General features: G+C 40.5%; 1 protein-coding gene across 5 annotated transcripts in view; it reads right to left on the minus strand.

Moving 5' to 3' along the window:
• ccm2l (CCM2 like scaffold protein) overlaps nucleotides 1-13,639 on the minus strand; it is a 34,681-nt gene extending 21,042 nt beyond the window's left edge. The window contains exons 1-4 of one of the 5 annotated variants that reach the window (XM_068000448.1): nucleotides 13,333-13,639; nucleotides 7,489-7,655; nucleotides 5,784-5,888; nucleotides 5,042-5,215 (exon numbers count right to left, since the gene is read on the minus strand). In XM_068000448.1, the coding sequence (XP_067856549.1) occupies nucleotides 5,042-5,215; nucleotides 5,784-5,798 (189 nt within the window). In that variant the 5' untranslated portion in view covers nucleotides 5,799-5,888; nucleotides 7,489-7,655; nucleotides 13,333-13,639. The remainder of the gene's footprint in view (nucleotides 1-5,041; nucleotides 5,216-5,783; nucleotides 5,889-7,488; nucleotides 7,656-13,332) is intronic. The other 4 variants (XM_068000447.1, XM_068000449.1, XM_068000446.1 and 1 more) reach the window with 4 other exon arrangements.
• Nucleotides 13,640-25,750: the final 12,111 nt, after the last annotated feature.

The raw sequence follows: 25,750 nt of genomic DNA on the forward strand, positions 1-25,750 counted from the left end.
ATCAAGTCTATTCTCACTTAACAGACAATCAGCATCAATATTCCGGCATACACCAGAGGATTGTCAGTGTCTTATATTCATTCCTTTCACTAAAACTAATAAAACTATTGGTTTTTGGGTACTGCAGTTCTGATCTGAGTTCCATAAAAGGCCACGGTATAGTTAGAAATTTAAATTTATTCTGAAAGAAGATCTTGGAAAGTTATGCCTCATCTTATTCCAAATACCTTCAAAGAACTTTATATTTATACCAGAGTAATCATGTCTCCAACTGATATGTGCTCCTTCTTTCACCCCTGGTATTCATCCTATCCATGTCATAATCTTTCTAGTATCTCCCTATTTCATCAATAGTACTTTGGTCAGTGCTCTGCTGAATTTTCCTCTCTTGTTCCTCCTGGGTTCCAAATGTGCTGTCCTACATGTTCACCCTCCTCCCTGCATCTTACTCTAACTCATTCTCTGGAGTTTAGAAGAATGAAAGGTGATCTCGTTGAAACGTATAAAATTCTTAGAGGGCTTGACAGGGTAGATTCTAAGAGGCTGTTTCCCCTGGCTGGAGAGTCTAGAACTAGGGGTCAGAGTCTCAAGAAAAGGGGTCAGCCATTTAGGACCGAGATGAGGAAAAATTTCTTCACTCAGAGGGTTGTGAATCTTTGGAATTCTCTACCCCAGAGTGCTGTGGATGCCCAGTCATTGAGTATATTCAAGACTGAGATCGATAGATTTTTAGACACTAAGGGAATCATGGGATCTGGGGATAGGGCAGGAACGTGGAGTTGAGGTAGAAGATCATCCATGATCCTATTAAATGAAGGGGGTGTTTGGCTACTCCTGCTCCTATTTCTTATGTTCTTATTCTTTCTCAAGAGCCCCAAACTGTGGAATGCCTCACCTCCCTGAGTCTTCCTCACCTTTTAAAATTTATAGGCTTTTAAAACCCAAGTTTTAATGTAACAATCACTACTTCTTGATTTATCTGGTCTTTTTTCCTGTAGTTTGACCTTGGTGCTATTTTGCACAACTGGTCTTGGTCTTTCACCTTGGTTTCTCAATAATAGAACAAAATATGAAACTTCCAATAATATCAGCCAAGATGACCCTGTGCAATCTCTGGAAGGGTCTAAGATGTGGTGTAGAATATTGAATAATGTTATCCAGGTTTGAATCTGATTTTTTTCCCCTTTATCTAATTCTATAAAATTGCATCTGTTTGATGTGAACTCTATCCACAGAATGCCATACAGATAAGAAACATTATTGATTGCATGCCAAGGAAAATGGCCATGAATACAGATTTATGCTATCTTGGTACCAGGAATTTTATCACACCTTTATAGATTTATGTGACAGAAAGATTAAAGATAGAATATTATAAACCTGGGAGTGATTGTAAAACAGTAATGCAATTTAGGGGTTCAGACAATGATATATATTCTGAGACTGAAGTGATTCGTAACCATCAACTGAATCTGAAAATTAGAGTGTTAGTTCAGTGGTGTTGCACTCTCTGGAGTGGAATTTCCTGTGGAGGCATAATCGGGAAGTTACACCTAAAATTACGCCCATTTGTACGCCCATTTCGCCAATGTCTATTTACACCCATATATCCTGCCAATCTCATGCTGGATATGCTGGAATGTAAAAATAGATGTAAACAAGTGAAAATCAGCATAAACAATTAGGAAAGTGTCCAACCCACAAAAATTCATTCAAACAAACAGAAAATACAGTGCAAGTCTCAGTGAGGATCAATATTTTAAAAAATTGCTCAAAATATTGCAATAAAACACCAGAAAAATAACTGTTTCCTGCTGTGCCTAAAATACAGGGCTTAATTTTACATCTGCTTTGAACCAATGTAATTGCAGGAAATTCACAGGTATAGCTCTTTAGCCTGGGGGCGTGGCCATTATAATGAGCTGAGATGCATTTGGGCGCAAGGATTGATAGACGGGCTTAAAAGAGCGAGGAAGTTCGGGCGTAGTGTAATTACATGCGTAGCACACTTGCACCCAAGTTTCCTCAATCTTTTATGCCAGGAATTTGCTTTACATCTCGAATACACATGTCTCAGGGTGCAAATACACAGGAAATTCCAACCCCACGATGCGGAGCCTTGCTCGATGGGAATGCATGTTGCCAAATCGGCCGTATAATGTTAAGTGAGCGGTGACCTGCGATCCTGACAAATGGTGATCTAACCAGGAAAACAGCATTGTTGAACTTACCCATAGATTAGTACCTTGTAATCACTTCTGGTATCTGTTGTCTGTAGCATATGGTTATATGGTTTTGTTATATGGTGGGATTTGGTCAGGTTTACTGATAACAGTGGTTCTCAGTGCAATTGTTATCTGTGTCCTTAATCAATAAAGAGAATTAACAGTTTGTGGTTGTTATTGCTGCAGGCCAATCCAGAAAAAAATCTGCTGGTGATTATTTTGAACAATAAGAAAATCCATTTTCCAATAATAAATTAAAACTAAGTGGGTTCCATTTCAATCAGCAGAGGCCCATGCAAATAAAATATTTTGGTATAGCTGTTGTAATTGTGACAAAATTTTATAAGTGAAGAGTTTTTTTTTAGGGGGTTTATGGATTGGGGTGTAGCGGGAAAAATTAAAATATGATCTGCCCTGATGCTGTTACCTTGTCGAGTCTGACAATTTATGTAAATAAAACTTTGAGATTGATTTGCTGATTTCTGAGAGAAAAACTGAAACAAAAACAAAATGCCGACTGTGAGAAATACAACATCCTGTCTAAATAAACTAATTTCAGTTATCGGTTCACAGGGAGATGCAGCTGACATCCTTCCTGGAAATACTAAGTGTTTTATCCCTTCAGTTCACTCATTAACCCTTGCTGTTTGTAAACTTTTTGACTATAAAAAATAAAGCAGGTTGAAAAGACAGGGCTCATTTCTACCATCATTCCCAGAATAAAACAAAAACATCTTATGGGGATTTGGTAACAGTAGCTGGAATTGTCTGGTCTTGCTGTAGTTTTACTTCCTATACTGCAGCCATGGAAAGGTATTTTACTTACACATGAAATGATTATTTTTATGCCAATCCTAGTTTTAAAATAATTACCACAAGCTTGTATTGTCTGCAGTTAATCATTTGTTAATGTATTAACAAAGAACGACTAAGATACCATTCAATACCCTTCTCTATGAGAAAATGTTTCATTACAAATGTGCCATTCTTCTGCATATAAAACTCCTGTAATTTTTAGAACTATTAAAAGTCAGCGTCAGTCACTACAATACACAGAGAAGTTTTAAGAGTCGAAAGCAATGTGTTTTTTTCAACCAGCATTATGGAATTTACATAAAGGATAGTTGTAAATAAAAACTGCTTTTTGTCTTATGATTTTAACAACAAATGAACAAAAAGGTTAAAGTACACATACGTACACTGTGCGAATATGAGTATTGAGATGCCCAATGATGGTGTCTAGTACTCATTTTTTATTTACTAATCAGCCCATCTGGATTCCCAATAAGCCACATGTGTCTAGTGGCTAACGTATTGGACAATATTGTGCTAAAAGCTAAATGTAAAAAAAAACTGTCTACAAATGTCGGCAGCACAGAAGACGTGATTTTATTCTACCATTGCTTCCTGATTTAATCAGTTCTTTACTTTTCTAACTCACAGCCCACCGCTTCCACACTATAGCTACTTTATGGAAACAGCTTTCTTTTTTATATTAAAACCAGTTCATAACCAGAATCTACATCTAAAACATCTTAGCTTGATTAAAATGCTGCACAAGTAATTAGATACACAGTTATAATACAGTACTTCAGTGGGAATGAACAAGATGGTATTCATTTGTCAGGGGTTTCATTGTGCCGAGCAATTGTCCTGGTTTGAGGCAAAGCTAAGTAGCAAGCATTCCATACTCCACACCTTTCAATAACAAACCCCACCATATACCACAACTTTCAATAGCAAACCCCACCATATACCACACCCTTCAGCAGCAACCCCCACCATATACCACACCCTTCAGCAGCAATCCCCACCATATACCACACCCTTCAGCAGCAACCCCCACCATATCCCACACCCTTCAGCAGCAACCCCCACCATATACCACACCCTTCAGCAGCAATCCCCACCATATACCACACCCTTCAGCAGCAACCCCCACCATATCCCACACCCTTCAGCAGCAATCCCCACCATATACCACATCTTTCAGCAGCAAACCCCAATGTATCCCACACTTTTCAATAGCAAACCCCATCATATACCACACCTTTCAATAGCAAACCCTACTATATACCACACCTTTCAATAGCAAACCCCACCATATACCACACCTTTCAATAGCAAACCCTACTATATACCACACCTTTCAATAGCAAACCCCACCATATACCACATCTTTCAGCAGCAAACCCCACCGTTTACCACACCTTTCAATAGTAAACCCCATCGTATACTGCACCTTTCAGCTCGTTGTTGTTAACTGTCCCTTTTCAAAAAAAAGTATAGACTACAGAATCATAAATGTTATAGCACAGAAGGAGGCCATTTACCCTTGATGCCTGACCCAGCTCTCTGAACGAGCAATCCTTTTAATCCAATTCCCCTGCCCTTTCCCTATATATGTTTACTTTTTTCTTTTTAAATTATTTATCCATTTCCCTTTTAAATTGTATCATGGATTCTGCTCCCACCATTGTTTCTGGTACAACAATCTATGTCCTAACAACTACAAGCAGAGACAACAGACACAGTGATTACACTGAGGATCCTACAACCCTTGTTAGCTATTTCTAACATTAACACTGCAGATTTAACTTCATACTTAGAATCATAGAGATTACAGCACCGAAAAAGTCCATTCAGCCCATCAGATCTTTGGCAGTCTTAGCTCTTCAACTGGAGCTGTCTACTGTAATCCCATTACTTGTCCTTTTATCCTTTTATATTTTTTCAATCCTAATAAACTTGATTGGAGAATACCTTATTTAATGTCTGATACACCTGGAGATATTAGTTTATGAAACTGAACCTACTTTGACCTCTTTCTCAAGATAGTCATGCAGCAGGATCTCAGGATCTATCAGGTAATCCGGAGAGAAGAGAGGGATAGAATGGAGAGGTCTCCTGTACACACTGCTTCTGTCCTGTTGTCTCCTGTTCTTGTCGGCTTTAGGAAACACCAGCCTCTTGATAGGAGAGACAAATCCCTGAAAGTCACATGAAGAACCCAAATATCATTACTTTAAAATAATTATGTTTGTTCTCACTGTCTCTACAACCAGCCTTTGAAGAGGTGATTTGCAACATTTCAGAAAATAAGCAACACAATCTTCTAAACAAAGTACCCTAAAAGCATAGAATGCTACAGTCACAATAGGCAATTTGCCAATGTTTTTCACCACATGAGCCACTGCTTTAATCTCACTTGCCTGCTTGTTCCCATATCCTTTAATATTCCTCTTTTTCAAGCAGTTATCTAATTCTCTTTTAAAATAATTTATAGACTCTGTTTCAATAACAGTTAGTGGCAAACAATTCCACATTCTAACCACTCTTTTTATACTTCATCATTTAAAAATGTGAGTATTTTGTAATGATATGTATTATCACAATGCATGTACTATAAAATGAAAACAAATTCGTCTGAACAAAACTACAACAGGGGCAGCAGAAAAATGTCTGACCATTTATACTGACAATATAAAATATAGGATTCATCGCTCTGCACTTAGAAAAATGGCACAACTATAGTAACAGTCACACAATGTCACACACCTTCAACTTATTCATCGCTATCTTCCATTATTGACCTATGTCACACTGCTTCTACTGTGCAATTTTTCATAACAATCACAAAAGGTTTTTATAACTTTTTGAAACCTGTATGTGGAAAGAACAATAAATAAGCATTAGTTAGTTTAAGGTACATAATTAATCTAAGGGTCTGAAGAAGGAAAGAACTTGCATTTTTATAGCACCTTATTAAATCTATCGTGGCATTCATAAGTACTTCCCATATAATGAATTACATTTGAAGTACAGTTTGCAATATTATTTTGCACACAGGAAGATCCAATGAGATGCATGGGCAGCGTTGTACTGTTTGGGAAGAATATTGGCCAGAGCACCAAAAAAACTTCCTTCTCTTCTTTCAATACTGCCAGGAATCTTTAACATCCTCTTGAATGGGGAGGGGGCCTGGGTGTCACACTTTATCAATGGATGTCTCCTCCAATAGTGCAGCACTCCCTCAGTACTGCACTGAAGTGTCAGCTGAGATTATGTGCTTGTCCTGGAGTAGGCTTAAACCTACACCCTTCTGACTCAGAGGCAAGAGTGCTACTAAGTGAGCCAAGCTGGCACTGATATCATGAAACCATTCCATGATTCGTTTACAGGCTATTTTCTGAATTACTGCTTTGTAACTGCCAGGCATCTACTTATATATAAAACTTATCTTGACACATAAATTCAAGTAAATTAATAGATTTGTAGCAGATAATTAAATAATCAATATATTTTGTTTATTCTGAACAAAATTGTGCAGTCAAATTATCTTAAGATATATTCGCTGCAGAACATAGGGCAATTGAAATCTAAGAACTATAAATCAGATGTGCTGTAAATCTCAAAGTGTAGAAAGTGAATTCTTTTCACCATTGTAATACAGAAACAAACTATCAATACACATTCCATATGAAATGAGCTCAGAAAATAATAGCATTACATTGCTTTTACTGTTATAAAAGAGGAAAATCAAAATAAATGTTTGCACATTGAGGATTATTAGAACATGGAATGTTTTACCACAATGGCTATTGAGACAGAGACTATCACATTATTTAAAAGTATAAGCATATGAAAAGAAAGAATATAAAAGGACATAGGCAAAGGGCAGGGAAATAGGGTTAGAGTAGCTAGCTCCAGTTGAACTGCTAGCACCAGTGCAGACATAGTGGACCAAATGACCTTCTTTTATGCTGTAAATTCCATGACTACAATAGAACTTCAATAACAAGCAAAGACAGTTTTACTGCACAAAACAAATCTTTAAGCCAACACATTGGCCAGGGACTGCTTAAGCAAAATTAATAATGAAATCTGCAATGATTTAAAGTGAAACAAAAATTCAAGTCTCACCTTTCCTTAAAAAATTCCACAAATAAAATATCCACCTGATTGGAACAAACCACTTATGTTAGGCAGTCTAGCTATTATAGGAAACACATACAACACAGAATCAACACACATTCACTTGTTTCTTCCAGAAAAACTTTCATTTTTGGTTCAAATTCCTGAAAAGGGCTTGAAAACATCTAACATCCTCTGCACTTTGATGAATGTTTTCCTGATCAAAATTATGAGCACATTTAAGTCTGACTTATGTTTATGATGGGCCAAAACCTATAAATGTTTAAAGTTATAACTGGTTTGCGTGCTAATTTATGAAAGATTAATATCAAATTATGGAAACTTTTACCTTCTTTCCTTTCTTGACATCTTCATCCATTGTGTTTTCACATCTATTCTGAACTCTTGAAGTTTCTTATTTGCTTAAGATTAGTGCTGAAACTTGCAGGAAACTCTTAGCCGACTCCACCAAATGAGTTCCGATGTGAACAGTTAACAGTTCTTCCTCTCCTGGAACTTATAGCATCATACATCAAATATTTTTTAAAAATTATGCGCTCTCCGTGTTTGAGTTGCTATTTTGTGTTTAGAAAATAGTGCTTGCCTAAATATTTTCCTGTTCATCAAAGTGAAGAATGTCAGTGCTGGGGAATGCAACATCTTCCACTTCAAGCACTCACACCGAGCACTCTGAGATGCAGAGCAAATCTCCCTCTATTCTGCCCCAACAATATGCTTCAGTGCCCACTTCCACCAGTGTGCCATTTTTCCTGCATCAATCATCCTCAGAGAGATATCGTCATTTAGTGCCAAATTAGGGACAGTTTTGTGCTGTAGGCCGATAACCACTTGGAAGTAGATGGAGACTATCCAAAATAAAAATGCTGAAAACATCAGCAGGTGAGGTAGAATTATGGAGAGAACAGAGGACGTACTGTTTCAGGTGTGAATCCTTCCTCAAAACTAGATGCTATCCAAACTCATTTCACACTAGACCCTTACAGCCAGCAGACAGTGGTCACTTTCATCACATCACTCTTAACTAGATTTGAAGTAAGGTAGCGGAGATGACAAGTCAGTGTCTAGCCCACTGTACCTTCCAGTTTTCTTGCTTAAATATTTAGTGTAGGCCTTGATCCATTTCCTGCAATATATGCTGCTACAGGAATTGAGCCATTAAGAATCAGCTAAAGTAAAATTTCATGAAAGCGTCCAGATTACTGGAGAAACATCACAGTTTGACATAAGCAACGGCGTTCCTGATCGTTACCAATTGGCAAAAAATTTTTTGGTCAGCCTGGTGCTTGACAAGCTATATTAGTAAGAACCCATCACCTTGCTTAAGAATCTCCAAGAAAAGCTAATGAGAAATCCATACAGATAATTTCTGTTTGCCTGATTTGGAATGCACATTCTCTCCCTTTAGTGACACCATCCACTTACTTCAGTGCATAGACCTTAGATGCCAATTTGGTCAGAGCCAAGGTTTAGGGATGCTCAAGTGTGTGCTGCTGGCGTTTAACCAGCTAAAGCAATGCAGCTTAATACACAGAGCACTGGTAAGCTTCTAACTGCCTATTTAACCAGAACCAGGTGGGAAATAATTCCCAGACTGAGGATATATTTTGTAAAAGTATTTATGGGTGAATTTAGGAAAAAAAAGCTTTTAATGGTCAGTATTAATGCTGCATACACAGGACTCCTGGATCCTACTCAAGTTTTTTACTGAGTATTTTTGAGCAGCTTTGAAATGTTTCCTGCATACTATCAAAAAATCTCAAAATGCAACCAAAGATTATGGAAACACTCCTGTCCCTGTTGCCATGCCTTTTGATTCCTCAACAAACAGTTCACAATACATATTGTAAAATACAATGTATGCTGTAATCCCTAATTATTTCTGCTGTTGGGTACTAAAATCATCCTAGCCTCTGTGTTACTGCTTCTAGGCTGCTCGCTAGGCCGTGTTTCCGCTCCAGAGTAAAAATTGAGTCCAATATCATAGCACTAGAGCATATGGATTTAAATGGAGAAATGGTCTAAATGGAATCCCTTTGGCTTGATCTGAAGAATAGCAAGTGATGAATCAAATTACTGGGAGTATATTACTGACCATTAAACAGTGGTAAGAAAACTGAGAATTAAATTTGTAGACACATTAGAGAGCCATTCGGCTCATAAATGTAGGAGATGATGATTAACAAAAAATAGACTAGGATGGGGAAAATGTTTGTGGTGAAAGGACAACTTTTTTTTCCCTTTGTGAGCAGGAATGTCCATACATAGGAATGTCAGAGGTGCTGTCTTTCAGTTGAGACGTCAAGCCGAGGCCCCATCAGCCTTCTCAGGTAGACGTAAAAGATCCCATGGCACTGTTCAAAGAAGAGCAAGGGAGTTGTCCCAGTGTCCTGACCAACATTTATCCCTCAATTAACATCAGTAAAACAGATTAAATGGTCATTATCACATTGTTGTTTGTGGGACTTTGTTGTGCACAAATTAGCTGCCGTGTTTCCTACATTACAACAGTGGCTACACTTCAAAAGTATTTCATTGACTGTAAAGCACTTTGGGACATCCTGAGGTGGTGAAAGGTGCTATATAAATGCAAGTTCTTTCTTACAAGCAGGAACTAGGTGGACCATGTGGAATAAAACATGCAGACTTGATAGGCCCAATGGCCTGTTTCTTTACTATAATATTCTATGATTTCGAAGTACAATGTTTAAGAACAAAAGAACATAAGAAATAGGAGCAGGAGTAGGCCAATCGGCCCCTCGAGCCTGCTCCGCCATTCAATAAGATCATGGCTGATCTGGTCCTAACCTCAAATCTAAAATCATGTCCAATTTCCTGCCCGCTCCCCGTAACCCCTAATTCCCTACCGAAACCAATACTCACTTGCTTGTTGGCCTCAATGTTGTGGTTACATTGTGTACCATTAATCCAGACCTCAAATTGTTTACTTTTCCCGGGCTTTCTGATTTCCCACTGGGTGGCGACCTATTTTGCAGTCATGCTAGTGTGGAAGGCATAAATGCACCTATCTCACCTGTTGGGTTTGTGTGGTTATGAGAGATGGGAGATTCAATAATGCTTGGTTCCTCTGGGTGGTTGTACTCTCCCTTTCATGTTATTGACAGACAACTGCCAGTGTCTTCTAGAGATCTCACGGGTATGGTGATAAGCCATGAATTTCACCAAGCAATAATTTCTCTTAATCATTTTTATTTTTCCAGTAGGAGACAGGCCTGGCTGGTGATAGGCTCTTTGTAAGTATCTGGACTGTCAGCCACACAAATGATTTTCATCTGGCTGTAGTCACCTGGAGCTTATAATGCTGAAGTCACTTGGAGAACAGATTTTCTTTTTAAGGGGGAGGGCAATTAGTTAATACTAAACTGAGACTGAATAATAAAATGAGAGAGTAAAATCGCCTCTATTTTCCACAATTCAGGCTTGGACACATGACACCCACAATAGCCTTCCTATTCCTTTCCAGTAGCGGACATTAATGTTTCCAAGCGGAAATGCTATAAGAAGATCATCTCACCCTAAAATATTCTACAAACAGCTGCAATTGATTGTATATAGGACTCCACAGTGACATCCTACAAATGAAGCAATTTTGAAACTAAAACAGATTTCAAAGATTTTAAAAATAAATCATAACAAGTAAGTTACTCTTGAGATAATTAGTTATTAGTGATGGTACTTATCCACAGAGTTACCTTCCTCTTTAAGAGACACTGTCTTCTGGGGTGCTGGAGGATTAAGACTAATACAGAAGCTATGGGTTTACAGTATTGTTGACAAGTGTTAATTACTTTAAACAGATGTAGTCGAGATACTGGATGGGCTAAAAATTGATAAAGAGGAGGTACTCGAAAGGCTAGCTGTACTTAAAGTAGATAAATCACCCAATCCGGATGGGATGCATCCTAGGTTGCTGAGGGAAATAAGAGTGGAAATTGCGGAGGTACTGGCCACAATCTTCCAAACATCCTTAGATACGGGGGTGGTGCCAGAGGACTGGAGAATTGCAAATGTTACACCCTTGTTCGAAAAAGGGTGTAAGGATAAACCCAGCAACTACAGGCCAGTTAGTTTAACCTCGGTGGTGGGGAAACTTATAGAAACAATAATCCTGGACAGAATTAGCAGTCACTTGGACAAGTGTGGATTGATTAGGGAAAGCCAGAACAGATTTGTTAAAGGCAAATCGTGTTTAACTAACTTGATCGAGTTTTTTGATGAGGTAACAGAGAGGGTAGATGAGGGCAATGCAGTTGATGTGATGTATGTGGACTTTCAAAAGATGTTTGATAAAATGCCGCATAATAGGCTTGTCATCAAGATTGAAGCCCATGGAATAAAAGGGGCAACAGCAGCATGGATACAGAATTGGCTAAGTAACAGGAAAGAGAGAGTAGTGATTAACGGTCGTTTTTTGGACTGGAGGAAGGTATACAGTGGTGTTCCCCAGAGGTTGGAACTAGAACCACTGCTTTTCTTGATATATATTAATGACTTGGACTTGGGTGTACAGGGCACAATTTCAAAATTTGCAGGTGACACAAAACTTGGAAGGGTAGTGAACAGTGAGGAGGATAGTGATAGACTTCAAAAGGATCTAGACAGGCTGGTGAAATGGGCAGACATGCGGCAGATGAAATTTAACACAGAAAAATGCGAGGTGATACATTTCGGTAGGAAGAATGAGAAGAGGCAATATAAATTAAAGGGCACAATTCTAAAAGTGGTACAGGAACAGAGAGATCTGGGGGTATATGTACACAAATCTTTGAAGGTGGCAGGGCAAGTTGAGAAAGCAGTTAAAAAAGTATACGGGATCCTGGGCTTTATAAATAGAGGCATAGAGTACAAAAGCAAGGAAGTCATGGTGAACCTTTATAAAACACTGGTTTGGCCACAACTGGAGTATTGTGTCCAGTTCTGGGCACCACACTTTAGGAAAGATGTGAAGGCCTTAGAGAGGGTGCAGAAGAGATTTACTAGAATGATTCCAGGGATGAGGGACTTTAGTTACGTGGCTAGAGTGGAGAAGCTGGGGTTGTTCTCCTTGGAACACAGAAGGTTGAGAGGAGATTTGATAGAGATATTCAAAATCATGAAGGGTCTAGACAGGGTAGATAGAGAAACTGTTCTCATTGGCAGAAGATTCAAAAACCAGAGGACATAGATTTAAGGTGATTGACAAAAGAACCAAAGGTGACATGAGGAAAAACGTTTTTTACACAGTGAGTGGTTAGGATCTGGAATGCACTGCCTGAGGGGGTGGTGGAGGCAGATTCAATCATGGCTTTCAAAAGGGAACTGGATAAGTACTCAAAATGAAAATATTTGCAGGGCTACAGGGATAGGGCAGGGGAGTGGGACTAGCTGGATATCTCTTGCATAGAACCGGCACAGACTCGATGGGCCCAATGGCCTCCTTCTGTGCTGTAACCTTTCTGTGATTCTATGATTCTAACAAAGAGGTACAGTCAGAATATTTTATTTAAACAAGAAAATAACATTGCAAATCTTAGCCACTGCAAAACTGGGTACTTTTTTTGCTAATTCAAAATACAAATATAAAATAGTATAGGCTGAATAAATCATCAACATATATTTCTACAAAGAAACCTCATCAGACATCTGTACGATATCACTGCTATCACCACTGCAGTTGTCTGCTACTGTCCTGTGAAAACATTTCAATAACATACAAAGGAACTTTTGCAGCACAGAGCAAATTCTTAAACCAATAACTTAGACTGTTTAAGCCATATCCGTGCATGCAAATTTGATCACCTCAAACTCAGCCATTTCTTAAAAATTCCAAACAATTGCTTGACTGGAAAAAGATCCACACACATTATGTGCTGCAGCTACAACAGGATTTTATCCTTCTATGGGAAAAATTGTAACATTGGGTCAACAAAACACATAATTGTTACATTTTTCCAGCAAAATAATATTTTATCATTCGCAATTCTGAAAGAGGTTTGAAAATCTTATACATTCTCTACTCTTTGATGGAAGTGAGTTTCCCTAAAGGAAACTGTGGGTGTGTTTACTTCCAAATTCTGCATTGTATCTGGCACACAAAAGCTTTAAATGTCTGAAGTTATAACTAGTTTGTTCATGAATTTATGAAAGATCAATGTTAAATTATGGAAACTTTTACCTTCTTTCCTTTCTTGATCTCTACATCCATTGTGTTTTCAAATCTGTTCTGAACTCCTGACGTTTCGTGTTTTGTTCTTGTGCTTTTACATGCAGGAAACTCTTGGTTGACTCCACCAAATAAGTTCCGATGTAAACTTTTAACAGTTCTTCCTCTCTTGGGACTGATAACAATATAAATCTAGCAAATACTATAAAATATCCACATCTCCATTGTTAGATACATCTAGAAATAGGTTTGAATTTGACATGAGCACTGACTTTATGTAAGATTAAAAAATAATAAAACAGTATTTCATAAAATAGTGATACATTGATTTGAGCCCATTCTAAATGCTGCACTGATTTCCTTACATTACCAGAAAGGCTCTATAGTCACTTCCTGTAGTCACTTTCAGTACCTCCTGTCGGCTAACTGGTATTGTTCCATCACCATGACAAACAGAGACATGAAATAGAGCAGGAAATGACTTCAATGTCAGCCATTTTCTCAGTAAAGTTATTCCATTAACTTGACAGTTATAAATAAAGCATTTGGAGATCCTTTCGATTGCACAATTCACCATTTCTATTTTGATTGAGACTTTTGGTGGGCTCAATGTTTATCCCATTCTCAATCAGCACATTGTCTTGTTCTGATCAAAATCTTTTTTCCTACCCAATTAGCAGTGATACATTTGTGAAAAATTAATCACCAAGGTTTGCTGTCACCCTGCTAAAGCCATTATTTAAAAATGCCAGTTCCAGACATCTGCCATTTCATGAACCATTGCCATGGTTGCATGGATCCAGGGAAGTGTTACGTTCAGAAATTGTCTCTTCATTTTTGATTAAAAAAGCTTAATTAAAAATTTGACATTTACATTTTCCTACATTCTCATCCCTGTTCCCAAGAACGTGCTCTTAGTCTATTTAAATTGTGACAAAAATTGAATTTATCTAAATATATTTTGAAAGCAGTAGCAGCACACTTTCAAAATGCAAGACAGGAGCCAGTCAAGGTGCTAAAAGAACAGGATTTAGACAAGTTAAAGATGATTTAATTTGTATATGCAGGTATTGGGCGCTTGGATTTTCAAAAGGAAATAGAGAAGGTGCCACATAGGTGGTTGTTAATTAAATTATGGCACCTGTTATTGAAAGAAATATGGCAGAATAGATCGGAAGCCGGTTAAAAAGTTGAAAACAGAGAATAGTGGTTAATTATGTTTTTCAGACTGGAGGTATGTAAACGGTGCTGTCTCCAGGTTTCAGTGTTAGGTCAAATGCTCTTCTCAATGTATATAAATGACCTGCAATTGGGTATGGGGACACATAGACAAGTTAGTAGATGGATGGCAGAAGAAATTTAATGCAGAGAAATGTGAAATGATGCAATTTGAAAGGAAGACTAAGGGGAGGAGATATACACTAAATGGTAAGACTTTAGTAGGAGTAGAGGAGCAGAGAGACTTAGGAGTTCAGGAATACAAATCCTTTAATGTAACAGAACAAGTTAGTAAAGCTGTAAAAAAAAAAGCATGTGGGATCCTAGATTCTATATATAGGAGCACCAAGTACAAAAGCAAAAGGGTAATACAACAAGAACAACTTTAATTTATATAGCGCCGTTAACGTAGTAAAACGTCCCAAGAGGCTTCACAGGAGCATTACCAAACATTTGACACAGAGCCACAAAGAGGTATTAGGACAGCTGACCAAAAGCTTGGTCAAAGAGGTAGGTTTTAAGGAGCATCTTAAAGGAGGAGAGAGAAGTATAGTGGTGAAGAGGTTTAGGGATGGAATTCCAGAGCTTAAGGCCTAGGAAGCTAAAGGCACAGTCACCAATGGTGGAGTGATGAAAATCGGGGATGTACAAAAGGCCAGAATTGGAGGAGCGCAGAGATCTCGGAGGGTTGTAGGGCTGGAGGAAGTTACAGAGATAGGGAGGGGCGAGGCCACGGAGGGATTTGAAAACAAGGATGAGAATTTTAAAATCAAGGCATTGCCGGATCGGGAGCCAATGTAGGTCAGTGAGCACAGGGGTTTATAAACATATATAAACCATTAGCTAGGCTGCAGTTAGAATATGATGTTTAGTTTTGGATGTCTTACTTTGGGAAGGATATCAAGGCCATATAGAGGCTGAGATTGGTAGATATTTATTAAGTAAGGGCATCAAGAGATATGGAGCAAAGGCGGATAAATGGAGATCAGTTGTGATCTAACTGAATGGCGAATCAGGCTTGAGGAGCTGAACAGTCTACTCCTTTTCTTATGTTGTAGAAGAGATTCACTAAGTTAATCCCAAGGATAAGAAGCTTTAGTCATGAGGAGGGACTAGAGAAACAGGGGCTATTTTGATTAGAATGAATAAGGTGAAGAGGAGATCTAATAGAGGCATTCCAAATTATGAGAGGTTTTGATAAGATAAATTGGGAATAAACTATTTCAACCCATTGGTGATTTGGTAGGTAATGCAGTGATCATGGAGGACTTTAATCTTCATATAGACTTAGCAAATCAAATTGGCAATGGTAGTTTGGAGGATGAATTCATGGAATGCATTCGAGATGGTTTCCTAGAGGAATGCATCATGGAACCAACCAGGGAACAGGCTATTTTAGACCTTGTATTATGTAATGAGACAGCTTAATTAGTAATCTCACAGTAAGAGATCCTCTGGGGAAGAGTGATCATAATATGATAGAATTTCACATTGAGTTTGAGAGTGACATACTTAAGTCAGAAACTAAAGTCTCAAACTTAAATAAATCCAATTACAATAGGTATGAGGGGTGAGTTGGCTAAGGTAGATTGAGAAACCAAGTTAAAGGGTATGACGGTTGAAAAGTGATGGCAAACATTTAAAGAAATATTTCAATATTCTCAACAAATATACATTCCATTGAGAAATAAAAACTCCATGGGAAAAGCGATCCACCCGTGGATAACTAAAGAAGTTGAGGATAGTATTAGATTAAAAGAAGAGGCTGATAATATTGCCAAGAAGAGTAGTAAACCTAAGGATTGGGAGAGTTTTAGAAACCAGCAAAGGATAACCAAAAAATTGATAAAAAGAAAATAGAATATGAAAGTAAACTAGCAAGAAATATAAAAGCAGATTGTAAGAGCTTCTTCAAGTATGTAAAAAGGAAGAGAGTAGCAAAAGTAAATGTTGGTCCCTTAGAGACAGAGACAGGAGAAATTATAATAGGGAATAAGGAAATGGCAGAGATGTTAAACAAATATTTTGTATCTGTCTTCACAGTAGAAGACACAAAAAACATCCCAGAAATAGTAGGGAACCAAGAGTCCAATGAGAGTGAGGAACTTAAAGTAATTAATATCAGTAGAAAAAAAGTACTTGAGAAGCTAATGGGTCTAAAAGCTGATAAATCCCCTGGACCTGATGGTCCACATCTGAGGATTCTAAAAGAGGTGACTGCAGAGATAGTGGATGCATTGGTTATGACCGTACAAAATTCCCTGGATTCTGGAACGGTCCCAGCGGATTGGAAGGTAGCAAATGTGACCTCGCTATTCAAGAAAGGACAGAGAGAGAAAGCAGTGAACTACAAGCCAGTTAGCCTGACAGTCATAGGGAAAATGCTGGAATCCATTATTAAGGAAGTGGTAACAGGGCACTTAGAAAATCATAATATGATTAGGCAGAGTCAACATGATTTTATGAAAGTGAAATCGTGTTTGACAAACCTATTAAGAGTTTTTTGAGGATGTAACTAGCAGGGTAGATAAAGGGGAACCAGTGGATGTAGTATATTTAGATTTTCAAAAGGCATTCGATAAGGTGCCAAATAAAAGGTTGTTATACAAGATAAGGGCTCATGGGGTTGGGGGTGAAATATTAGCATGGTTAGAGCATTGGTTAAAGGACAGAAAACAGAGAGTAGTAATAAATGGGTCATTTTCAGGCTGGCAGGCTGTAATTGGTGGGGTGCAACAAGGATCGGTGCTTGGGCCTCAAGTATTTACAGTTTACATTAATGACTTAGATGAAGGGGCCGAGTGTAATGTATCCAAGTTTGCTGATGATACAAAGCTAGGTGGGAAAGTAAGCTGTGAGGAGGACACAAAGGGGTCGATTTTAGCACCCGCTATCGGGTGCGTACCTGGCAGGGGGGCTCCGAAAATCGGGGATTCCCGCGGCAGGTCGAGAGCCCGGCTCCAACCCGCCCACTTTCAGGTTTCCCACAGACGCGCCAACATGCACGCGCAGCCCCCGCATGTGGGACTCTCGCAGGTAATTAAAGCCGGCAGGGTGCCACTTAAGCTATTTATTTGGGTATTTCAGGTCGTTTAGAGACCTGATTAAGGAGATATTTTACATGGGGTGGGATTTTGCAAACAACTGGGACTGTTTCCCGTACTGGGGGAAACACTCCCAGTTCAAATGGACGTGTTGCAGCCATCAGCCTGTGGCAGCTGCAAAGGTCCATTTGACAGGTTGGGGGGGAGGGGTGGAGAGGGAGACCCTCACTCATTGCAGGAAGCCACTCTGTCACTTTGGACAAAGTTTGGCCTCCACCACCCTCCTCCTAACAATAAAATTCACCAACTTGCCCACTTACCCCGGTGTCCAGACACATGTACCTACCTTGCGGACCCCCTCAGATGTACATCTTCCGGATGGGGGCCGCCGTAGCTGCAGTCATGACCTCCTCGGAGGGCGAACAGCATCACCAGCCTCACCGGCCAAGCCGTCCACCTCTGACACGTGGAGCTCCACAACACAGTGCTGTGACACATCCACCTGCACAGCAGGAGGGAGGGCTACCGCAGAGAGAGATGCGTCGCAGAGGGCACTACCCTCGCCACAGGGTCCACAGACCGAGGCTCAGCTTCCTGGACCTCTCTGAGCAGCAGTGCACACAGAGGCTCAGAGTCACTCGACATGAAGTCGTGGACATCTGCAGCCTCCTTCATGCCGAGCTTCTCCCGGCTGGCCCGAGCACCATCTTCTTACCTGTCGCTGTCAAAGTCACCACTGCCCTCAACAACTTCTCCTCCGCATCCTTCCAGGGTGCCACCGGGGAAATCGCCGACGTCTCTCAGTTGTCTGCACAAAAGAGCCCTGCAAATACACCTACACCCACTCTGCAGTGACACAATGGGTGGCATCAGGTGTGGGTCTTCATTGTGATCCTCAGGAAAGGGCATTATTGCACAAACCAGACAAGATTCGCAAAGGCGTGGCAGTAGTGGTGCCAATATAATATGTGATGTGAGTTGCTCAGAAATTAAATATAAGTAAAAACCATGACAAACCCTCAAACACCCTTGTGCATCCCCTTCATGCTCACGACACGTTTGCCTTACGCTGCCTACTGCACATATGTGATGCATGCCCTGGGGCTGCAGCACAGGTAGTGGCAGGTTGAGTGAGGCTGACCGTGAAAGAGATGCACGAGAGGGTGAGTATGAGATAGAGCCATGAGATTGTATGAGGATTGGGTTGAGTGGTAGTGGTGGGATGAGTACTGGCGAGGTGAGTAAGTGCAGATAAGATGAGGATGAGCTTTGAGTGGGTGTGAGGGGTGATGTGACAGAGTAGTGTTGGCAGTGCAGAAGGAGGTAAGAGGTGGGGGCGGTGATGTGGCAGAAGGAGTGTAGGGGAATGAGTAAGTGTACTCACTTTGGCTGACCTACTTAGGTCATTGCAGCGCCTCCTGCACTGTATGCAGGTGGGCGATATGTTGGTGGTGCAGGTGACCTCCTCTGCCACCTCGAGCCAGGCCTTCTTGGTGGCAGAGGCAGGCCGCTTCCCCCCGCCCGCCGGGGGGAAGATCTCTGTCCTCCCCCTTCTCCTCACCCCATCCAATGCTACCTGGAGTGAGGCATCATTAAACCTGGGAGCAGCCTTCCCCCTGGGCTGCTCCATGCTGTAATTTTTCCTATTTCTTGCAGCATCAGTGGAGGACTGCTCCTTTAAATAGAGCTCCTCCAGCTGACAGACCTTACTGCGCATGCGCAGTCCGCCCAACGCGGAAGACCAGGTAAGTGGATCCAATTAGCCTGCGATTGTGCGCGGGGCAGACTGATTTCACCGGGTGCGTTACCCACGTGCCCAATAGACCCCTCCCGCCGCGAACCCGCCGCCCTGGTAATATCGAGCCCAAAGAGTCTGCAAAGGGATATAGACAGGTTAGGCGAGTGGGCAAGAAGTTGGCAGATGGAGTATAATGTGGGGAAATATGAGGTTATTCACTTTGGTAGGAAGAATAGAAAAACAGAATATTTTTTTAATGGTGAGAAACTATTAAATGTTGCTGTTCAAAGAGACTTGGGTGTTCTCGTACAAGAAACACAAAAAGTTAGCATGCAGTACAGCAAGCAATTAGGAAAGCAAATGGAATCTTGGTCTTTATTGCAAGGGGGTTGGAGTACAAAAGTAAGGAAGTCTTGCTACAATTGCACAGGGCTTGGCTGAGATCTCACCTGGAGTACTGTGTACAGTTTTGGTCTCCTTATCTAAGGAAGGATATACTTGCCTTAGAGGCGGTGCAGCGAAGGTTCACTAGATTAATTCCTGGGATGAGAGGGTTGTCCTATGAGGTGAGGTTATGTAGAATGGGCCTATACTCTCTGGAGTTTAGAAGAATGAGAGGTGATCTCATTGAAACATAAGATAAGAACATAAGAAATAGGAGCAGGAGTAGGCCAATCGGCCCCTCAAGCCTGCTCCGCCATTCAATAAGATCATGGCTGATCTGATCCTAACCTCAAATCTAAAGAACACAAGAAGTAGGAGCAGGACCCGGCCACTCAGCCCCTGGGCCCGCTCCGCCACCCACAGGGCCTTGACCAATCCGAACTCAGCTTCATGTCCAATTTCCTGCCCGCTCCCCATAACCCCTAATTCCCTTTACTTCTAGGAAACTGTCTATTTCTGTTTTAAATTTATTTAATGATGTAGCTTCCACAGCTTCCTGGGGCAGCAAATTCCACAGACCTACTACCTACCCTCTGAGTGAAGAAGTTTCTCCTCAACTCAGTTTTGAAAGAGCAGCCTCTTATTCTAAGATTATGCCCCCTAGTTCTAGTATCACCCATCCTTGGGAACATCCTTACTGCATCCACCCGATCAAGCCCCTTCACAATCTTATATGTTTCAATAAGATCGCCTCTCATTCTTCTGAACTCCAATGAGTAGAGTCCCAATCTACTCAACCTCTCCTCATATGTCCACCCCTTCATCCCCGGGATTAGCCGAGTGAACCTTCTTTGTACTGCCTCGAGAGCAAGTATGTCTTTTCTTAAGTATGGACACCAAAACTGTATGCAGTATTCCAGGTGCGGTCTCACCAATACCTTATATAACTGCAGCAATACCTCCCTGTTTTTATATTCTATCCCCCTAGCAATAAAAACCAACATTCCATTGGCCTTCTTGATCACCTGCTGCACCTGCATACTGACTTTTTGATTTTCTTGCACCAGGACCCCCAGATCCCTTTGTACTGCAGTACTTTCCAGTTTCTCGCCATTCAGATAATAACTTGCTCTCTGATTTTTCTTGCCAAAGTGCATAACCTCACATTTTCCAATATTGTATTGCAAACATATAAGATAATGAGGGGGCTTGACAGGGTAGATGCTGAGAGGTTGTTTCCTATATACTGGAGAGTCTAGAACTAGGGGGCATAGTCACAGGATAAGGGGTCGGCCATTTAAGACTGAGGGTTGTGAATCTTTGGAATTCTCTACCTCAGAGGGCTATGGATGCTGAGTCATTGAATATATTCAAGGCTGAGATAGATAGATTTCTGGACTCTAGGAGATCAGGCAGGAAAGTGGAATTGAGGTTGAAGATCAGCCATGATGTGATTGAATGGCGGAGCAGACTCGAGGGGCCATGAGGCCTACTCCTGCACCTATTTCTTATGTTCATAATGGTTATCGTTAGGAATATGTGCAAATAACAGTGAATCTAGATATTCTTATATATTTGAATCACTCTTTTAATATTAAACTTTTGGTAGGTGGCAGCTTGGCTGAGTTAGTAGCATTCTTGTCTCTTATTCAGTAGGTTGCAGACTTGCAGCACATAGTATAGGCCGAGATTTCAATGCAGGACTGAGGAAATGCTGCATTGCCAGAGGTACTGTCTAAACTGAAGGCCCATCTGCCTTTTCAGGCAGATGTAAAAATTCTCCTGGTGTCCTGGTCAACATTCCTCTCTCAACCATCACCACTACAGTACAGATTAACTGGTTATTTTATCTCATTTGCTGTTTGTAGGGCTTTGCTGTCTGCTAACTGGCTGCCACATTTGTCTGGTAACAACAGTGACAACACTTCAAAATAATGAATTGGCTGTGAAGTATTTTGAGATGTCCTGAGGATCTGATAAGGGGCTATATAAATTCAAGCTCTGTCTCTTTCTGTAAGTTTAAATTTTCCTTTTTACACTGAACTCCAATTCTCCTTGCTATTCATGGGCTGTAGTTGCACAAGATATAGGATCAAACTTTGAGGATAGAGAATAGAGAAAGTGCTTTTCTCAAGCAATATCTTCACCCTGTTAAATTTGCTCATCTTAAGAACTAGGAGAAAAATCAGTCAATTTAAAATATTTAAGCTGTCAGTATTGCTCTTCTCTTGGATGGGATATATGTCCAACTTGCATCACCAATGAAGTATCTCATCAATCAACATCCTTTGCAGGAAATGTCATGATTTATACCTACATTGAATCTAAACCCTTCACAAGCATGACCTATTGTCGTGCTTAGTTGTGGTCTGTATAGCCCTTATTTTTTTAAGAGCCTAATGTGATGTTGCTGAACTTGATAGCTTTTCAATGATGTGGTCTACCTCTAAAAAGTAGAAACAAAAAAAAGAACTTGGTTCCAAAGTAATTTTGCATATTAGCAGATCTTCATAGGATTAGAATAATTTAATTTGATATACTAGAAGTCAAATCCAAAAAGCACATGACCTAGAACAGATATGTCTCAAAGTGTTGTGCAAATAGTGTATAGAACTAAAAACAGTAGCCCCAGTAGTTCAGAGTTTTGGAAACAAATTACTTGATCTTCACCTGGGATTGAGCCATAACCTCAAGCAAGTTTATCATTATAAATCTTCAGCATTACCATACAATGTACTTCCCACATTTTGTTCAATGTGCTAATAATGACCAGTCTGGATACCACAGCAGAATGATCTACTTCATGAACCAATTCAAGTGTGTGGCTGGTACTAGTCACACTCTGGTCACTCGCTTAAAGGTTTAAGAGTTCCACATCATGTTAATGTGGGTAGAAATCTGTACCTTCTGTTACACAACCAACAAATGAATTGCAGGAACTTGGGTATCACTTGTTGGAGATAAAATGTGAAACATTGTAAATGGAAACAGATGAACTTGATTTTGAACTACTGCCACTCAGTGCTGAATTGTACCTTCATCAGGTGAGTAATTCAAATATTCATTGCTATCCACTTTATATTGAAAATAATTTTTACAACGACATTCCTATCTATCCAGTTATAACCAGAGAATCACCTGCAATGTCTTCTCTTCCCGCTCCCACACCGTTACCTCTAGAGTTCCCCCAAGGATCTATCCTTGGCCCCCTCCTACTTCTCATCTACATGCTGCTCCTTGGCGACATCATCCGAAAACATGATGTCAGGTTCCACATGTACGCCTATGAGACCCGGCTCTACTTCACCACCACCTCCCTCGACCCCTCCACTGCCTCTGATTTGTTATGCTGCTTGTCTGACATCCAGTACTGGATGAGCAGAAATTTCCTCCAACTAAATATTGGGAAAACCGAAGCCATTGTCTTTGGTCCCCACCACAAACTTTGTTCCCTAGCCACCGTCTGAGGCTGAACCTGACTGTTTGGAACCTTGGCATTGTTTTTGACCCTGAGATGACCTTGCGATCCCGTATCCACTCCATCACCAAGACTGCCTACTTAGACCTCCGTAACATTGCTCGTTTCCACCCCGCCTCAGCTCATCTGCTGCTGAAGCCTTTACTCATGCCTTTGTTACCTCTAGTTTTGACTATTCCAATGCTCTCCTGCTGGCCTCCCATCTTCCACCCTCCATAAACTTGAGCTCATCCAAAACTCTGCTGCCTGTATCCTAACTCGCACCAAGTCCTGTTCACCCATCACCCATGTTTGCTGATCTACATTGGCTCCTGGTCTGGCAATGCCTCAATTTTAAAATTCTCATTCTTGTTTTCAAATCCCTCCGTGGCCTTGCTCCTCGCTATCTCTGAAACCTCCTCCAGCCCTACAACCCTCCAAGATCTCTGCATTCCTCCAATTCTTGCATCTAGCGCATCCCCGATTTTGATGGCTGGGCCTTCAGCTTCCTAGGCCTTAAGCTCTGGAATTCCCTCCCCAAACCTCTCCACCTCTCTACCTCTCTTTCCTCCTTTAAGACGCTCCTTAAAACCTACTTCTTTGAACAAGCTTTTGGTCACCTGTTTTAATATCTCCTTATGTGGCTCGGTGTCAAATCACCTTGTCCAGATGGAATGCATCCTAGGTTGCTGAGGGAAGGAAGAGGGAAATTGCAGAGGTGCTGGCCATAATCTTCCAATCCTCCTTAGATACGGGGGTGGTGCCAGAGGATTGGAAAATTGCAAATGTTACTCACTTGTTCAAAAAAGGGTGTAAGGATAAACCCAGCAAATACAGGTCAGTCAGTTTAACCTCGGTAGTGGGGAAGCTTTTAAAAACAATAATCCAGGACAAAATTAATAGTCACTTGGACAGGTATGGATTAATAAAGGAAAGCCAGCACAGATTTGTTAAAGGCAAATTGTATTTAACTAACTTGATTGAGTTTTTTGATGAGGTAACAGAGAAGGTTGATGAGGACTATACGGTTGATGTTGTATATATGGACTTTCAAAAGGCATTTGATAAAGTGCCACTTAATAGGCTTGTCAGCAAAATTGAAGCCCGTGGAATAAAAGGGGCAGTGGCAGCATGGATACAAAATTGGCTAAGTGACAGGAAACAGAGAGTAGTGGTGAATGGTTGTTTCTCGGACTGGAGGAAGGTATACCGTGGTGTTCCCCAGGGGTCGGTACTAGGACCATTGCTTTTTTTGATACATATTAGTGACTTGGACTTGGGTGTACAGGGCACAATTTCAAAATTTGCAGATGATACAAAACTTGGAAGTGTAGTAAACAGTGAGGAGGATAGTAATAGACTTCAAAAGGACATAGACAGGCTGGTGGAATGGGCGGACACATGGCAGATGAAATTTAATGCAGTGAAGTGCGAAGTGATATAATTTGGCAGAAAGAATGAGGAGAGGCAATATAAACTAAATGGTACAATTCTAAAGGGGGTGCAAGAACAGAGAGACCTGGGGGTATACGTGCACGAATGTTTGAAGGTGGCAGGACACGTTGAGAAAGCCGTTAAAAAAGCATACGGGATCCTGGGCTTTATAAATAGAGGCAAAGAGTACAAAAGCAAGGAAGTTATGTTGAATCTTTATAAAACACTGGTTCGGCCACAACTGAAGTATTGTGTCCAATTCTGGGCACCACACTTTAGGAAGGATGTGAAGGCCTTAGAGGGTGCAGAAAAGATTTACTAGAATGGTTCCAGGGATGAGGGACTTCAGTTATGTGGATAGACTGGAGAAGCTGGGGTTGTTCTCCTTAGAGCAGAAAAGGTTAAGAGGTGATTTGATAGAGGTGTTCAAAATCATGAAGGGCTTAGATAAAGTAAATAAAGAGAAACTGTTCCCATTGGTGGAAGGGTTGAGAGCCAGAGGACACAGATTTAAAGTGATCGGCAAAAGAACCAAAGGCGACATGAGAAAAAACTTTTTTACGCAGCGAATAGTTATGACATGGAATGCGCTGTCTGAAAGGACGGTGGAAGAAGATTCAATCATTGCTTTCAAAAGGGAATTGGATAAATACTTGAAGGGAAAAAATTTGCAGGGCTAAGGGGAAAGAGCAGGGGAATGGGTCTAACTGGACTGCTCTTACAAAGAGCCAGCACGGGTTCGATGGGTCGAATGGCCTCCTTATGTGCTGTAACCATTCTACGATTGCTCCTGTGAAGCGCCCTGGGACCTTTATCTTCGGCACTATATAAATGTAAGTTGTTGTTGTCGTTGTACTGTATTTATCAGATAATCTACCCCATGCCACTGACTCTAAACTCTAAAAGCTCTGTGAAGAGCCACATTTTGTCATTATTTACCCACTGGTCCCTGACCCACAGTAGGATCCCATTCTGGAACCACTCTGATTTAACTTAAGTAAGATGGTTTGACACATTATTCATGACAATGCTTACCTATCTGCAGAAGACCCGGTTTGATTCACGAAGCAGGTGGAATTCACTTCTAGGATTAGTCATTGAGGCAGAAACTATGTTAGCATACAATATTAGATTGGATAGAAGGATGAAGGAAAA

This window comes from Heptranchias perlo, chromosome 19, assembly GCF_035084215.1.
Source record: "Heptranchias perlo isolate sHepPer1 chromosome 19, sHepPer1.hap1, whole genome shotgun sequence".
NCBI lineage: Eukaryota > Metazoa > Chordata > Chondrichthyes > Hexanchiformes > Hexanchidae > Heptranchias > Heptranchias perlo.